The sequence below is a fragment of the Myxocyprinus asiaticus genome, chromosome 2, assembly GCF_019703515.2.
Source record: "Myxocyprinus asiaticus isolate MX2 ecotype Aquarium Trade chromosome 2, UBuf_Myxa_2, whole genome shotgun sequence".
NCBI classification, from domain to species: Eukaryota; Metazoa; Chordata; class Actinopteri; order Cypriniformes; family Catostomidae; genus Myxocyprinus; species Myxocyprinus asiaticus.
In genome coordinates, this window is record NC_059345.1 from 8757261 (window position 1) to 8774841 (window position 17581).

The 17581-nt window shown below is 40.1% G+C and overlaps 1 protein-coding gene across 4 annotated transcripts in view; it reads right to left on the reverse strand.

The window, feature by feature from the left end:
* Positions 1-1026: 1026 nt before the first annotated feature.
* Positions 1027-17581, reverse strand: part of LOC127454617 (DENN domain-containing protein 5A-like) — a 67697-nt gene continuing 51142 nt past the window's right edge. For 3 of the 4 annotated variants that reach the window (XM_051721950.1, XM_051721959.1, XM_051721942.1), the window contains 10 exons: positions 17326-17410; positions 12217-12345; positions 11243-11364; positions 7848-7993; positions 5085-5203; positions 4837-5015; positions 4637-4719; positions 4398-4521; positions 3404-3572; positions 1027-2582 (listed from right to left, as the gene is read on the reverse strand). In XM_051721950.1, coding sequence (XP_051577910.1) covers positions 2399-2582; positions 3404-3572; positions 4398-4521; positions 4637-4719; positions 4837-5015; positions 5085-5203; positions 7848-7993; positions 11243-11364; positions 12217-12345; positions 17326-17410 — 1340 coding nt within the window. In that variant the 3' untranslated portion in view covers positions 1027-2398. Of the gene's footprint in view, positions 2583-2603; positions 2992-3403; positions 3573-4397; positions 4522-4636; positions 4720-4836; positions 5016-5084; positions 5204-7847; positions 7994-11242; positions 11365-12216; positions 12346-17325; positions 17411-17581 lie in introns of those variants that run through there. The other variant, XM_051721968.1, reaches the window with a different exon arrangement.

Consider the following 17581-nt stretch of genomic DNA (forward strand, 5'->3'; position numbering starts at 1 on the left):
AAAAAATGAGCTGCATGGTCGAGTCTTCCTGCATGCCAGAAAGAAGCCTTTAGTACACCAATGCCACAAAAAAGCCCGGTTACAATATGCTCGACAACACCTTGACACGCCTCACAGCTTCTTGCACACTGTAATTTGGAGTGACGAGACCAAAATAGAGCTTTATGGTCACAACCATAAGCGCTATGTTTGGAGAGGGGTCAATAAGGCCTATAGTGAAATGAATACCATCCCCACTGTGAAGCATGTTGGTGGCTCACTGATGTTTTGGGGGTGTGTGAGCTCTAAAGGCACAGGGAATCTTGTGACTACTGGCAGACAATTTGCATTCTTCTGCACAAAAGCTGCACATGGGACGCTCTTGGACTTTCCAGCATGACAATGACCCTAAGCACATGGCCAAGTTGACCCTCCAGTGGTTACAGCAGAAAAAGGTGAAGGTTCTGGAGTGGCCATCACAGTCTCCTGACCTTAATATCATCGAGCCACTCTGGGGAGATCTCAAATGTGCGGTTCATGCAAGATGACTAAAGATGTCGCATGACCTGGAGGCATTTTGCCAAGTCGAATGGGCAGCTATACCACCTGCAAGAATTTGGGGCCTCATAGACAATTATTACAAAAGACTGCACACTGTCATTGATGCTAAAGGGGGCAATACACAGTATTAAGAACTAAGGGTATGCAGACTTTTGAACAGGGGTCATTACATTTTTTTCTTTGTTGCCATGTTTTGTTTTATGATTGTGTCATTCTGTTATAACCTACAGCTGAATATGAATCCCATAAGAAATAAAAGAAATGTGTTTTGCCTGCTCACTCATGTTTTCTTTAAAAATGGTACATATATTACCAATTCTCCAAGGGTATGCAAACTTTTGAGCACAACTGTATATACCAAAGTACCATGGTATTACCATATGATACAATCAATGTACCATGGTACCACAACAGTACTTTTTAAGGGGTATTAATCTTAAAATGTCAAAAGCGAATATAAATAAGCCACGATTTTTGACAAAATACTGATTTTGTGCTTTCTGAATGCCATTTATAAAGGTCTGATTGAAGCATCACAACCATATTGAATTGTCACTCATAATACATTTTATACACTGTACACAGTTGTACAATATTTAACACTACATTACAATGCTTTGTCTATAAATGTGTCAAGAGATAAAACACAAGAAAAAAACTCCCAGAATGCTCATGCCAGCTGTGTTTGCACAGATACCAGAACAGTCATGATGAAATTGGCACATGAATGTCAGCCTTTAATGTGCTTTTCTCAGTTATGTCCTGACTACAAATTATGCTACACTTTAAAACAATTTCATCAGTATTCAGTAACTAAAGAGTTTGGGGGCTGTAAATATTGCATAGCAGAAACAAAGGAGCCGCTGGGGTTTAACTTAGGGGAGGGACTGTCTCAATTTATTTAAATTGCTATTTAATTCTACTCCGAATGTTGCTTTACAATTGGCCACCGTCAAGACTTGAAGGCAGAATAGATGGGGAATGTTATGAATACCTTGGTTAGATGATTTCTGGGGATGTAAGAAAAAAGGTTACAACAAGCCAGTAGTACAAGGTGGCTGAAAATGGTTATATGATGAAACGCAACATTATCTTTTCTGTATTGATTGTTTTTAGTTTTTACAGTCTAACTAAGAGGTTTGGACATCACTTTAACAAATCATGTCTTTGATTATAGAGAACCATAATTTTTAAAACTGACTTGTAATAGGTTAAATCCCATAAAAACATTTCCAGGTCACATCCCCCCAAAATTGACAAGCCCCTGGCATTATTACAAAATCAAGAGTGTTTTTCTAGTTTTCCGTATCTTTCCAATCTTATCTCTCTCTCTCTCTCTTTTTTTTTTTTTTATAAAGTAAAAATAGGAATTCCCCATGTTATACTTATAAAGCATACTTCTACATCATTTGCTTCAAACTCTGCATTGTGACAGTATGGATTAGATAATAGCACAGAGCAAGCAACCTGACCGACATATCAAAATAACACTGTTCTTCTTTGAAAATATAATAACAGTTTTTCTTACTTTTAAATATAGCCATTGTCAGCAGTCCACAACAACAACGAAAAATATTGAGCTTTCAATAAAACGGTATAGCACAGGTTGTTTTTTTCCACTTTTTGTGAAAAGTACGGATCAAAATAGACATATGCTAATGTCTAACAGTAGCATTATTGATAAAAATCATGACACATTTGAAAAGGCTCATTGCACTTATTATATGGCAAACGTGACAGTAGCTTTAACATAAGCCGGGTTTAGTTATCTTGTTCAAGTCTCTTCATGTAAAAAACAAAACGTTAGATAGTCCATGGTCCCCGCTGAACTGTGTGTTGGTTCCATTTTCAGACGATTTTATATACCGATCCCTTTGACGAGAGAGGCCTCCAGAATGATATTGAATTCTTGCAGAGTCTGTAGCACTCGAATCAGAGAGTTCACCAGAGAATGGTCCTTTAGGAGAGCCGCGTCCTCATACATCTGTGCTGTGATTGGACACTCGGCAAGGAGTGATATCCAGTGGTGAAGCAGGTGATCTCTGGTGATCAAGCAGAAAGACAAAACTAATGTCAACAATGAACATATGTGAATGAAAGACTGAATTTCAAATGTCACTAAAAACAAAAAAAACAATTAAATACAAATAATGCTGCAGAGAGAGGAGAGTGAATTGCAGTGGACTCAGAGTATAACCTGGTGTGACCCCGTGTAAACCTGCATGGATGTTGTATTTTGGCTTTGCTATACGCAATGCCTAATTCGATTTAATTTAAACCGACTTATCTCAGTTCAGGAGACTCTGTGCTGTCAGTAAAGGGTTAAACTTTCAACGTACGGAGTCATGTGACAAAACAACATGGAGCCGATCTCAGCGGAGTTTGTCTTTGGGAGAAACGGCAACAAAACTACATCTGGTAAGAATCCTCATTAAGTTTTTACATTGAAACCTATTTGAATCAAAAGAACACAAAAGCAGATATTTTAATGAATATCGTGGTTCGACTTCTCAATATAATGGCAGTTGATAGTGCCTCACTTTAAAGCTTAAAGTGTCATAAAATTAGTCCAGTTTTTGCATTTTTGTTTTCAGTGTAACGCAAGTTTTCACGTGAACATGCAAGCCATTGTGAACAAGAACACTCAACACGCAACAGATGTCAAGATTTTACCTGAAAAAATGTTATTCTGCATAAGAAACAAAGAAATGACATGGTTCTGAAATGTGAGGGTGAAAATTAAAAATCTACACACTTCATCTTAAGTTCATATGTTTGAGGACTGTAAATTTATAATGCATCCAGTGAATATTAGAGGTACCGATCCGTTACATTAAAGTAAATAGAATTGTTAATGACAAACCTGGCTCCGAGACACACAAGCATCTGAAACTTCCCATCTTTGCCAATGTTTCTGGGTGTGCTGTTGATGGCACGCATGAAATGGCAGAAATGTCGCACCCTCATCTGCCAGTTCTCATCCTGGGTCATCTGACTCTGCTCCACACTCTCAAAGTGCACTTGAGCTTTTTCTATGGGAATTAAGCATGTAAACAAATGATTTAGGAAATGTCTGGAAAAGGAAAAGAGGCTGGATTTACAGTACACATTTTCTTAAGAAAATATTAGTGATGTTTGCCTGTGTAGGGTGGTTTTTAGCACATATTTAAGCGGTTTCTTGGGTGTTCTCACTGGCCCAAGTCAAAAGAGCCCACCCCCAAGTCTCTATGATATTATGGTATCTAGATATGCCTGGGGTCCCTTCTTAAATGTAGGCCTATATCTTATCGTGTCACAACTTAGGACACAGTGTAATACGTAAGCCCAAATTATACTTCGGTTTGACGCGAATGCTTAGCCTTTCAAAGTATACTTAATTTGACCGTGCGACCATACACAGGTGGTTGCCACATGTGCGCTATGACTGCTATGAGAGACTGGACAATTTATCTTTAAATAAGACCCATAAAGATGACTTTATACTCCTTCAGTCTTGAGTTATACAAATGCAGGTCTCTCCTGACCTCCTCACACACGCCCTCTTGACGTGCATGTCCACAGTTGTTTTTTCCACATTCGTCTCCTGTTGTTTAGCGGCAATTACATCTTCTTCTAGCACTTCTTCATGACAGCAATGGCTCAACTGTGAGTGTTGCCACCTTGTGGTCCGACTGATTAGTGCAAATAATTCAGGTGCATGCACATACTGCGCGTTCAGAGAGACGAAATTTGCATCGTGCAAAAAAATGTTGCATTTGCATTCCTGTCTGACCGAAGTATACTTTGGGCTTTAGGCCTTAGCAAACACCACCAATAAGAATTAGGAAACTTCTTAGGACTTCAACAGTATTTGTTACCTAGAAAATCCCAAATGAAGACGTTCTTGAAGAGGCGTGGTGACTTGAAGCCATGCTGAAACACCTGCTCAAGAGCCCACACCAAACCATACTCTCCACAGAGAAGCAATGTGAGGCTTCCTCTCTATGACATGACAGGAATAGATCATCCATATGAGATATTAACGTTTCAGCTTCAAAGATCTGTGTAGATCCCTTTACATTCAGAGATGAGATGTGAAAAAAAATACAGTCCTTACCTCTTTTTCTGGCTTATGGAAGTGTTTGACTATGCCATTAATCGCCTCTCCCACCCCTTCCTGGATCTGGCCCGTGTTTAACTCTAGTACACAACATGAAATATGTTTGAGACAACAGCAATAACCTCCTTACAGTTCATTTATAAAGTCCATCATATATGACTTTGAAAATCCAAATCCAAAAAATCCAAAGTACACACTTGGTTTGCTGTTTGGTGAAATGGTGACAAATCGTCGCATCATCCCGGGGGATTGCTGCATCGGAGGAGTTCGACACATTCTTTCTTCACTCTCCGTGTTAGTCACCAGCTCGCCCACCAGTATCCTCTCCAAGCTGCCATCATCCACCCCTTTACCCAGCCAACGGCCACATGGAAACCTACGCAACAGTCTTATAGTCAGTTAAGGTCTAACATGATTATGGTGATTTTAGATTTGTTGTACTCACTTGTAGGTGTGCCCTGTGATCCCATTGCGGACTATCACGCACTCTACTAGCCATTTAGCATACAGTCCTGAGTTATCATGGCCCATCTGTACGGTGGTCAGTTTTCCCAGGTTCTGGCACTGTGCAAAATGCAAACACAATTATACAACAAAACTCAAAATACATGGCCAAAACAGGAATTCACTAGTTGTGCACTGATATGTGTTTTTAAATGGCAGATTCCCATATCGAGAAAATGGCAGATATGTTACCAATTAATATAAACAATTTTAAATAATATAAACAATTTAATGAAATGCAGTTATGTTGATGCAATTTAATGAAAAGCAAATGTGACATACACAAAACTGGTAACTTGAAACTAACATTTATTTATGCAATATGTAATTAAAATTCACAAAAATATTTTCAAAGAGAAAATGTGCATTATTGAGCGCAGGTATCGGCCAATAATCTCAAAATGGGCAAATATCAGTTAACAAAAAAAAAAAACCTTGCAAATATATTGGTTTATCACTAAAATGCACCAAATAAAAAGCTATTCTAAAACAGTATCTAGGTGCAATAAAATATAATATGTTGTTTAATATATCAATCAAACAGAGAACTACATTGCCACAAACCCGGCAACGCTAGAAAACTGTTTACATTTTGAAAATTACTATGTAGTTTTTGAAATGATTGGGTGAAATGAACTGCAAGCACACACTGAATATGTTGAACGAACACTGATAAATGCACATGCAAAAAAGAAATCAATTGTAACGGGCAAAAAACTAGCTCAATCAATAGGTTTTGCTTAAACCATTTATGATGTTTCCCTTATTAAAGAACAATAAAGCCTTGTTCACACTATATGACACAAGCTCGTCTCCTTTGATGTTTCAAGTCAGCGACTGGTCTGTGACGAGAAGTCCGAGATCTTACAACCAACAGTCTTGTAGTGTGCACACTCCAGCGACAAGCTCTGACAAGTCGCAGATGCTACGACATGTTTCAAACAAACTCAATATCCAGGGCTCCAGACTGTGACTAAAATGGTCGCAAATGCAACCAAAAAACATTTAAAATCTAGTCGCCATTGGCGACAGTCAGGTCATGTGGTTTCGTCAGATATCATCTTGTGAGTTATTGAATAAATCTATAGAGCACCAGTGTGTCTCGCACCGCTTTTCACCCGTTCAGTTGTGATGAGCTCGCTGCACCACACGCAACAACAAACCCAGTGCGAGAGAGTCGTGAACAAATGACTCTTTTGAATCTGATCTTTTCATGAATCACCCGAAAAGAACTGAGGGTTTGACCTCAGGAACTCAGGTTAGCAGTTTGAATCAGATTCACTTTCTCAGTGTATCAGCCTTCAGTAAGCTCACATCTGGGAGTGCAGACATTTCAAAATAATTGTTCCATGTGTATTTCGGGCTTCTTTACAATTAAAAGTCCCGTATTGTGTCCCACTTTTTTATTTCTTCTGGTAATTATTTATTGGGATTGGAGTAGCACAATAAACTGCATCTGGGATTTCATAAAATTATTCTCTGTGTCTGGGCCATCTAGAAAAAGTAAAGAAAGACTAAGGCAATATTGTAAAACAATTTAAATTATATATACACCGATCAGCCACAACATTAAAACCACCTGCCTAATATTGTGTAGATCCCCCTTGTGCCGCCAAAACATGGTTAACTTTAGTTTTGGTCAATTTTACATTTACATTGTTGTTTTTGGAACTCATATAAAAAATATTGTATTATATAATATTATTTTATATTATATTATGCAATAGTAAAATATTTCTGTTCTATTTGTTCACTTTCATACGTGATTTTAACGCTCTTTGATTATACCCACGAGCCCTTATTTCTCATGAAGCAAAACAGTGGAGATTTCGTTTCATAATTTTATCAAGCCACAGAAATAGAGTAAGCGTGTGTCTCATCCTCTGTGTGACTGCGTTAGCCATTACACAATCGTTTAAAGTGAATCTGGAGCACTTTGCGTTCACTATCAAAGTTTATATTTTCACGGGAGTTTGGCATGGGCCTCTGCTGTTGGCGTGTGCATCGGAGTGCTTGAGAAACGCTTCACAAGCTCTTCCGGACTGGAGCTGCTCTGGTCGATGTCTGTTGTGCGGCTCAGGGACGTTCGGAGCTCAACCGAATGACACCAAGCGCGCCGTTGATGCCGTTTATATTTGCGCTTAAAATTCCCTTATTTGGGCATTAAAATATGATTGGAATTTGAAGTACACAATAATTACGGTTATTTTAAATAACCACGGTTAGATCAAATAACTGCGATCAGACGATTATTTAATAACTGCGACAGGCCTAAGTATTACATAGACGTAATGACTGATGTCCTGAATTACTGATTACTGAAATCATAGACTCCCCCATCGAAATCCAAACAAAAAAAAAGGTCAAAAGAGACGACCTGGTGTAACGGTGACGTGTCTCGCATATAAACTCGCGATCGGATCACCCAGAACGCATCTTAATACCAGGTGTACACATGGCCTCAGTTGGGGACGAATGGTCGTGTAGTTGAAATACCCAGTATGCGATCAGTCGTGTAGCGTTCGCACCAGCACGACGGAAAACAAGACTGTGAGTCACAGGGCACCGACTGCAAGTCGTGTAGTGTGCACTTGGCTAAAGGCATTAACATGACTTTACACATTGTTGGCATTATTATTGTAAGATTGTGCATGCAGACACGATTTATTAGTCTCCAAGCAGCATATATACTACTAATGCTTACCTCAAATGTAATCTCCAGTGTGTTTCTGGGCACCTGTAGTACTCCGGTCTCAGCCAGCTCCCCTGACACACACACCCAGGGGTTAGCTGTAAACATGGAGCCTCCTAGTTTTTTACTAGGAATGATCACCACATGATATGGTATCACTGGGAACAAGAATAAACAGGAGCTCAGGATAAAAAATGCATTGTAGAAAGTTTACTTGTTAGTAGCAACTGCAGAGCTTAGACCAATATATCGGTTATACCAATTAATCTGTGCTGATAGTTGCTTTTTGGAACTATCGGTTATCTGCAAAAAATATATACAGGTGCATCTCAATAAATTAGAATGTCGTGGAAAAGTTCATTTATTTCAGTAATTCAACTCAAATTGTGAAACTCGTGTATTAAATAAATTCAATGCACACAGACTGAAGTAGTTTAAGTCTTTGGTTCTTTTAATTGTGATGATTTTGGCTCACATTTAACAAAAACCCACCAATTCACTATCTCAAAAAATTAGAATATGGTGACATGCCAATCAGCTAATCAACCCAAAACACCTGCAAAGGTTTCCTGAGCCTTCAAAATGGTCTCTCAGTTTGGTTCACTAGGCTACACAATCATGGGGAAGACTGCTGATCTGACAGTTGTCCAGAAGACAATCATTGACACCCTTCACAAGGAGGGTAAGCCACAAATATTCACTGCCAAAGAAGCTGGCTGTTCACAGAGTGCTGTATCCAAGCATGTTAACAGAAAGTTGAGTGGAAGGAAAAAGTGTGGAAGAAAAAGATGCACAACCAACCGAGAGAACCGCAGCCTTATGAGGATTGTCAAGCAAAATCGATTCAAGAATTTGGGTGAACTTCACAAGGAATGGACTGAGGCTGGGGTCAAGGCATCAAGAGCCACCACACACAGACATGTCAAGGAATTTGTCCTGAACCACAGACAACGTCAGAGGCGTCTTACCTGGGCTAAGGAGAAGAAGAACTGGACTGTTGCCCAGTGGTCCAAAGTCCTCTTTTCAGATGAGAGCAAGTTTTGTATTTCATTTGGAAACCAAGGTCCTAGAGTCTGGAGGAAGGGTGGAGAAGCTCATAGCCCAAGTTGCTTGAAGTCCAGTGTTAAGTTTCCACAGTCTGTGATGATTTGGGGTGCAATCTCATCTGCTGGTGTTGGTCCATTGTCTTTTTTGAAAACCAAAGTCACTGCACCCGTTTACCAAGACATTTTGGAGCACTTCATGCTTCCTTCTGCTGACCAGCTTTTTAAAGATGCTGATTTCATTTTCCAGCAGGATTTGGCACCTGCCCACACTGCCAAAAGCACCAAAAGTTGGTTAAATGACCATGGTGTTGGTGTGCTTGACTGGCCAGCAAACTCACCAGACCTGAACCCCATAGAGAATCTATGGGGTATTGTCAAGAGGAAAATGAGAAACAAGAGACCAAAAAATGCAGATGAGCTGAAGGCCACTGTCAAAGAAACCTGGGCTTCCATACCACCTCAGCAGTGCGACAAACTGATCACCTCCATGCCACGCCGAATTGAGGCAGTAATTAAAGCAAAAGGAGCCCCTACCAAGTATTGAGTACATATACAGTAAATGAACATACTTTCCAGAAGACCAACAATTCACTAAAAATGTTTTTTTTATTGGTCTTATGATGTATTCTAATTTTTTGAGATAGTGAATTGGTGGGTTTTTGTTAAATGTGAGCCAAAATCATCACAATTAAAAGAACCAAAGACTTAAACTACTTCAGTCTGTGTGCACTGAATTTATTTAATACACGAGTTTCACAATTTGAGTTGAATTACTGAAATAAATGAACTTTTCCACGACATTCTAATTTATTGAGATGCACCTGTATTGATAGTTGCCGTAAAAATTTGTTTTTTTATTCCTCCGTGTTCCTCTGTTGCCACTGCTGGAGGAGTCTACAGTTAGAACAGCTTGGTCTACAGTATGAATGAATGAATGAATGAATGTTACATTTATATAGCACTTTTCTGACACTACACTCAAAGCGCTTCACACAGTGAACAGGGGACTCTCCTCTACCACCACCAGTGTGCAGCATCCACCTGGATGATGCGACGGCAGCCATAGTGTGCCAGTACACTCACCACACACCAGCTGTTGGTGGAGAGGAGAGAGTAGAGAGATGTAGCCAATTCAGGATGGGGATTATTAGGAGGCCATGATTGATAAGGGCCAATGGGGGGAATTTGGCCAGGACACCGAGGTTACACCCCTACACTTTTCGAGAAGTGTCCTGGGATTTTTAATGACCACAGAGAGTCAGGACCTCGATTTAACATCTCATCAAAAGGACAGTGCCCTTTTTACAGTATAGTGTCCCCATTATTATACTGGGGCATTAGGACCCACACAGACTGCAGGGTGAGCACTCCCAGCTGGCCTCCCTAATACCTCTTCCAACAGCAACCTTAGTTTTCCCCAGGAGGTCTCTCATCAAGGTACTGACCAGGTTCAACCCTGCTTAGCTTCAGTGGGCAACCGGTCTTGAGTTATAGGGTGATATGTCTGCTGGCCATATCACCCTGTATATTATAGTAGCCTCTATAAGTAAAATAAAAATAATCACTGACAGCTTGTGGGGATTTGCTGTATCAAATCTCTCATCATTTACAATATATTTGTCCTCACTTCAATGCATATTTTGTTATTTTGATAAGTGTTCTAAACTGAAGGGAGGGCATGCAAAGAAATATGCGACTATACCTCAATCTTGTGAATAATAATAAACCTTAATCCTCATTTAACCTCATCTGGTGACAAATATATTTACAGATAAAAACTCTTCATCTGGTTGATCCTTAATACAGAGCATTGTAATGGGGCCACGTCTCTGTCATTTCAAAATAAGAGTCCCTGGTTATGGTTATCTGCCTTTCCCACTACCTTAGTTATCGGTATTGGCAAAATCCACTGTCGGTCGACCTCTACTGCTGAGATTTAAAGACCCCATGAAATAATTTGATGAGCACAGTGTTTTCCCTATGATGAGGTTATTTCCCATTGAAACATCTTTGTTTGGGGCAGGACATATCAAAGGGCTTGTCCCTTTTTGAAAATAGCCAATAAGCTTTAGTTTGTCACAGCCATGAATCATGATTTGCTACTTGCTATTGTTAGTCACAAGTACTGTAAGTGGTAATGGGGGACATTCTCATTCTAGAAAGCATTGATTGGGCAAATTGAGGATGATTCATAATTAAATAGTTTTCCCAGAAGTGAAATACTGTAATTTTGAATGTGTATATCTGCTAAATGTTAATTTTGTCAACTTGAAGGAGTACACTAGCATATGTATGACCTCAGCGCTTTCTGACATGGAATGGTATGTGTGCTGTCTGTAATGTGAAATGTACACTGCTTACTTATTGTGGTGAAGACGTTGGTGAAGCAGAAGTAGTCGACGGCGTTGAACGAGAGGAGGTGATACAAGAACTGCTCCTTCTCATCATCACAGCGTAGAAAAGCATAGCGCTTATAGAGCTTCCTTCAAAAAAACCAAACCAAACACCATTAGGGTAAATCTCATGAAGAAATGTCTGGGTAATAGTAATGAGAATTGTGAAATAAATGCAAAATAAAAATAAATGCCACAAAGCACTTAGCAATGGTCCTGAAAGAGGCTTCATTTTCTTATGCAAAATATGTGAATGTCATGATGTGAAATATAATACAGTTATGAAAATCACTCCGTATGGACACAATTATTATTATTATTTTTTAAATCGGCACAGATTATCAAATTCAGTACAACAAATACTATTTATGATCTATACTTACAATCTGAACCATCCATCATTTTGTCACACTAAAGTAGTGATTTTGTGTCATTTTGATGACAGTATATTATAGTTAATTATCATGAAAATAATGTCAATGCAAAAACTCTTATTGGTTGTAAAAATAGGCTTCATTTTCTTTATGCAAAATATAATTTCTTATTTCATTCTTTTGACTTTGTGGTGAAATATGACCTGGACATTGATAGTTTTCATGAGATTCACCCATAAACAATACAGTAAAATTTTAAACACAAAATACCAGCTTTAAAGCATGCTGGTATACAAGTTCATTTGTTGATCATAGGGCAAAGACAGCAGAAAAGCAAGAGAATTTCAGGTCAAATGAGGACATCGTAAAGAATTATACACTGATGATGATCCAGTTTACAGTTTGAGGCACATCAATAATTAAAAAACGTAATTTTAATGGTCCCTTATTCTTTGCTGAGCTGCTTCTCTTACATTACATATTAATTGTCTGATATCTAAAAGATCATCTACATCTGATTAATGAAAGAGCCTTCCATATCTCCACAGGACTGGTGAATAGGTCTTACTTGGTGAGTTCATGGTCAGACAGGAGCTGTTTCAGGTGCCTGGAAAGCAGTTTCTTCTCCATGGAGAGACGTACCCATGCTCTGGCTTTTCCAACGTCTGTCTTGATCTCACTGATGTTCTGGATGTGCCTGAGGAACACCCAACGGTGAGTTACAGCAGTTTGTAAGGTTAGAGGATAATTTAATAGGACTTAAAATTCCAATTGTTAATGCAGTATTTATAGTAACTGGACTGTTTAGCCCAAGACGGAGCACGTGTTATTTTATTTATTTATTTAATTATTTTTTCCCCTTTTTTCTCCCATTTTGGAATGCCCAATTCCCAATGTGCTTTTAAGTCCTCGTGGTCGTGTAGTGATTCACCTCAGTCTGGGTGGCAGAGGACGAATCCCAGTTGCTTCCGCGTCTGAGACCGTCAACCCGCGCATCTTATCATGTGGCTTGTTGAGCGCGTTGCCACGGAGACATAGCGCGTGTGGAGGCTTCACGCCACCCACCGCGGCAACCACGCCAAACTCACCATGCGCCCCACCGAGAACGAACCACATTATAGCGATCACAAGGAGGTTACCCCATGTGACTCTACCCTCCCTAGCAACCGGGCCAATTTGGTTGCTTAGGAAACCTGGCTGGAGTCACTCAGCACTCACCTGGGATTTGAACTAGCGAACTAGTGAACTCCAGGGGTGATAGCCAGTATCTTTACCACTGAGCTACCCAGGCCCCCCTAATGGAGCACTTGTTATAAAATGAATGGGAGAAATTGGAACGCCCCAATATGACAGATGTAGAAAAGAAAGTCCCACCTTACAGGTAAAAGAGTCAATTACTTTTTAGATACTGACTTCGCCTGTCAGTCAACCCGAGAAGGCGCATGCGCATTAGCTGGACCAGCCAGAAAAATGTAGCGTGATCTGAGCTAAAGAACCACAATTTATGATACCATTGTTGTAAGATGAGTTGAGTTGAAATATGTTCTTCAGTTGTAAACTTGACCAACCATTTCAGAGATTTCCGTCTATCTTCATTCAAGCAGATAGGAGCTGTACTTGCATGCCGCTTGTTTCCATAAAAAAATAGCTGCCCGGTATTGTTCCAAAGATGGCAGCCGAGTGGACTGACTTGCCTTTGCAAGGGACTTTGGGTACAGTCAGACATTTTATTTTTCTATTAACATTGCTAACTGGTTCAAATCAAAAGATCCACCATTAAGTCTCTATGATATTCTGGTCTCTAGATATTGCACAGTTCTTTCTTCAATACAAGTCTATGGGACTTTTTCTCTCCTCAACAAGCCACCCAATTTAAGGTATCATTCATAATGATACAAATGCTAGTAAAATTAATACATTGATAGAAACGTTAGTGAAATTCATTCATATGCATTATTGAAAAGCTTCTTACATATGCTTGTGAAATTAATACATTGATGTAAACATTAGTGAAATTCATTCATATGCATTATTGAAAAGCTTCTTATAAACACTTGCTAGTGTTGCTAGGGCATTGCTAGACTGTTGATAGGGTACTCTGGTTGGTTATTAGGGCATTGCTAGGTGGCTGATAGGGTACTCAGGGTAGTTACTAGGTGGTTCATAGGGTGGGTTAAGGTTAGGTTAGGGTTAGCTAGGTGGCTGATAGGGTACTCAGGGTAGTTACTAGGTGGTTCATAGGGTGTTTTAGATTGGTGCTAGAGTGTCTCTAGGGTGTTGCTAGGCGGTTGCTAGGTTATTCTGGGTGGTTGGTAGAGCGTTGCTAGGCGGTTGCTTGGGCATTGCTAGGCGGTTTCTGGGGTGTTCTGTGTGATCATTAGGGTGTTGCTAAGTGGTGGCTAGGGTGTTTTGGGTGGTGGTCACTAGGGTTTTGCTAACCAGTTACTAGGGTGTTTTGGGTGGTCCCTAGGGTGTTGCTAGGATGTTGCTAGGGTGTTTTGGGTGGTCTCTAGGGCGTTGCTAGAGTGTTCTGGGTGGTTGCTAGGGTGTTTTGGGTGGTCTCTAGGGCGTTGCTAGAGTGTTCTGGGTGGTTGCTAGGGCATTGCTTGGTGGTTGATAGGGTGTTCTGGGTGGTTACTAGGGCATTGCTAGGTGGTTTCTAGGGTGTTCTGGGTGATTGCTAGTGTGTCGCTAGGGCATTGCTAGGTGGTTGATAGGGTGTTCTGGGTGGTTACTAGGGCATTGCTAGGTGGTTTCTAGGGTGTTCTGGGTGATTGCTAGTGTGTCGCTAGGGCATTGCTAGGTGGTTGGTAGAGTGTTCTGGGTGGTTGCTAGGGTATTGCTAGGTGGTTTCTAGGGTGTTCTGGGTGGCCACTAGGGAGTTGCTAGGTGGTTTCTAGGGTGTTCTGGGTGGTCACTAGGGAGTTGCTAGGTGGTTGCTAGGGTGTTTTGGGTGGGGATCACATGGGTGTGCCTAGGGCACTGCTAGGCGGCTGCTAGGGTGTTTTGGATGATCGCTAGGGCATTGCTAGGTGGTTGATAGCGTGTTTTGGGTGGTCTCTAAGGTGATGCTAGGGCGTTGTTAGGTATTTGCTAGGGTGTTCTGGGTGGTTGCTAGGGCATTGCTAGGCGGTTTCTAGGGTATTTTGGGTGGTCTCTAGGGTGTCGCTAGGCGGTTTCTAGGGTGCTCTGGGTGGTCTCTATGGCGTTTTGGTGGTTGCTAGGGTGTTAGGGTAGCCCAGCAGGGGCAAACAGGGACCTGCTAATCAGCTATTTTCTGGCCTCCTGCACTACACGCACCAAATTCAACAGGATGTGTGGACACAGCTTCCTTTTCCATAGGCCTTATTCACGGTAGTGCCATCTTTTTGAATGGGAATGACAACGAGGCTGTGAGGGATAGACTTCTCTTCAATGGATTGTACAGTTTTTTAAAGTGTTTTTGGATCATTTCACAGACAAAACATTGAAAAAAAAAAAAAAACATCTTTCCATGAACATTCAGTAAACAAAAGACTCCAGACAACATGAGTTGTGGAAGATAATAAGTGATCTAGGAGCGTTTTACAGCTTTACACCGTGTGTGCCATTGAAGAGATGCATGTCTATCCCTCACAGCCTCATCACTCCCATTAAAATCAAAGATGGTGCTACCATGAATAAGGTCTATTGAAATAAGCTCTCATCAACCTGTGAAACTGGCTCTTACAGAACTTATAGAGAGGATGTGAGACAATGTGACAACATTATCAACATCTTGTTAGATCATTATATGTATAGGCACTATTGTAGTCAATGCAAAACATTTACAAATGTCTGTTTAAGGGTTTACAGTAGTGATTGAGAGACAATTTCATAAGCATATATTAGAAGAGTTGAAGTAATGATTTTAAGACACTTTAATGTGCTACAAATGTGTGAATTTAGTTAAGGTAAAATCAGTTTTGAAAGTGATTATCTTCATTTCACTTGGGTGTATAAGAAGCTTATAATAATCTTTTCAATAATGTATATAAATGAATTTCACTTAAGTTTATATTTATGTATTAATTTCACTCCTGTTTGTAAGAAGCTTTTCAACAATTATGGCCTACAGGGCTCTTCATAGATGCTTAACACATTCAGTTTATGGAATGACTGTACAAGAATCAAAGGAGCTCCAAAACCCAAGACTGAATTGAGTGCAATCTTGCAGTGCAGTGGGAGGAGACTGGCAGCTCTTTCGGCCCATTCCAGGAGAGATAATGGGTGCAGAAGAAATGGCTCAGACTCCCTGGAGAATCAGCCAGCATGCTGTCATCGCTTACAGCCACTATCATGCATGCCACGTCCAGACAAATTCTCTTCCACTCCACCTCTGTTAGTCAACTCTGTCTGACCGTACATTAAGTGCAGCCCGTACCCCTATGGGTGTCTACAAACCACAGCGATTCCAGTTACATGGTAGCTTGTTTTTCCTTTATATCAGCATTCCCGTATGATGAAGCAAGTTTTGAATATGTTTTCTCTATTATCTATGCTATTCATAAATTCAATTTTTGATACTTTTGTACAATTCTGTTGGGTAACATCTTGATGTCAAATTATAAATCTGTGTCATGAAGCAAAACAAGTTTAGATTCAACTGGTTAGGGATTGAACAGGTAATGCTGCTACCATTGTACTGTTGTTGAAAAAAAAAAAATAGATACAGCTTAGAGCCTTGTCACTAAGGTGGTGTTGACATTGCTAAAGAGAGTGATGTTATGCAAAGGCTTTTTCTGCACTGCTATGTCATGGCACGGTGCAGCAGGGGGTCACCTGCTAATTAGGCTGGAAATAATGTGTCGACATAAAACGTCTCGCTGGCTTCTTCACGCAATGTGAGGAGACAACTGCCCCTCCCCATATCAGACCTTACCCAGACTTCCACCAGAAGCACTGCACTTCTCATATGCTGACAGCAGTCAACCTACATCTCCATGAGGTTATACGAATGCATTCATTGTCACACATTTTCATTTTAATTTTTACTGACAAGTGAAAAAAGTATAAAATACAATGTAATGATTGTCCATGAATGTGAGTCTTAAAGGGACAGTTCACCCAAAAATGAAAATTCTCTCATTATTTACTCAACCTCATGCCACCCCAGATGTGTATGACTTTCTTTTTTCTGCAGAACACAAACGAAGATTTTTAGAAGGATCTCTCAACTCTGTAGGTCCTTACAATACAAGTGAATGGTGACCAGACCTTTCAAGCTCAAAAAAAGCATATACAAGGCAGCATAAAATAATTCATATGACTCCAGCGGTTAAATCCATGTCTTCTGAAGTGATATGGTAGGTGTGGGTGAGAAACTGATCCATATTTAAATTTTAATGTGCTTTTTGGAGTTTCAAAATTCTGGCCACCATTCACTTGCATTGAAAGGACCTACAGAACTGAGATACTCTCCTAAAAATCTTTGTGTTCAGCAGAAGAAAGAAAGTCACACACATCTGGGATGGCTTGAGGGTGAGTAAATGGTAAGATAATTTTCATTTTTGGGTGAACTATCCATTAAATGTTGAAAAAAGATCATTTTAGGGTTGTTCCTAAATCAATACGTACAGTTCTTTGATGGAAGAAAGTTGTTGTTTAGATTCAGAGAGTGTAAAATAAAGCTTGTAGCTTTTAGAGTATTGAGACTCACCTCATGTCCTGGATCAAGGAGACTTTGAGAGGTGGCATTGCACAACCAGCATCTGACTTCCGTCTCTCTGTGTCATGAATGATACCTGAGACACGAAAGAGAAGAAAAATATGCTGAACACCAAAACATACCACAGCAATTCAGCACTTTTTCAATGAAAGCCAAATTGAAACCTAAGCATTCAAAGGCTATATTTTAAGCCCCAGTAAGCTGCTACACAACACTGTTAGCAGGGTCAGTTTTTAACCAGGGCTCG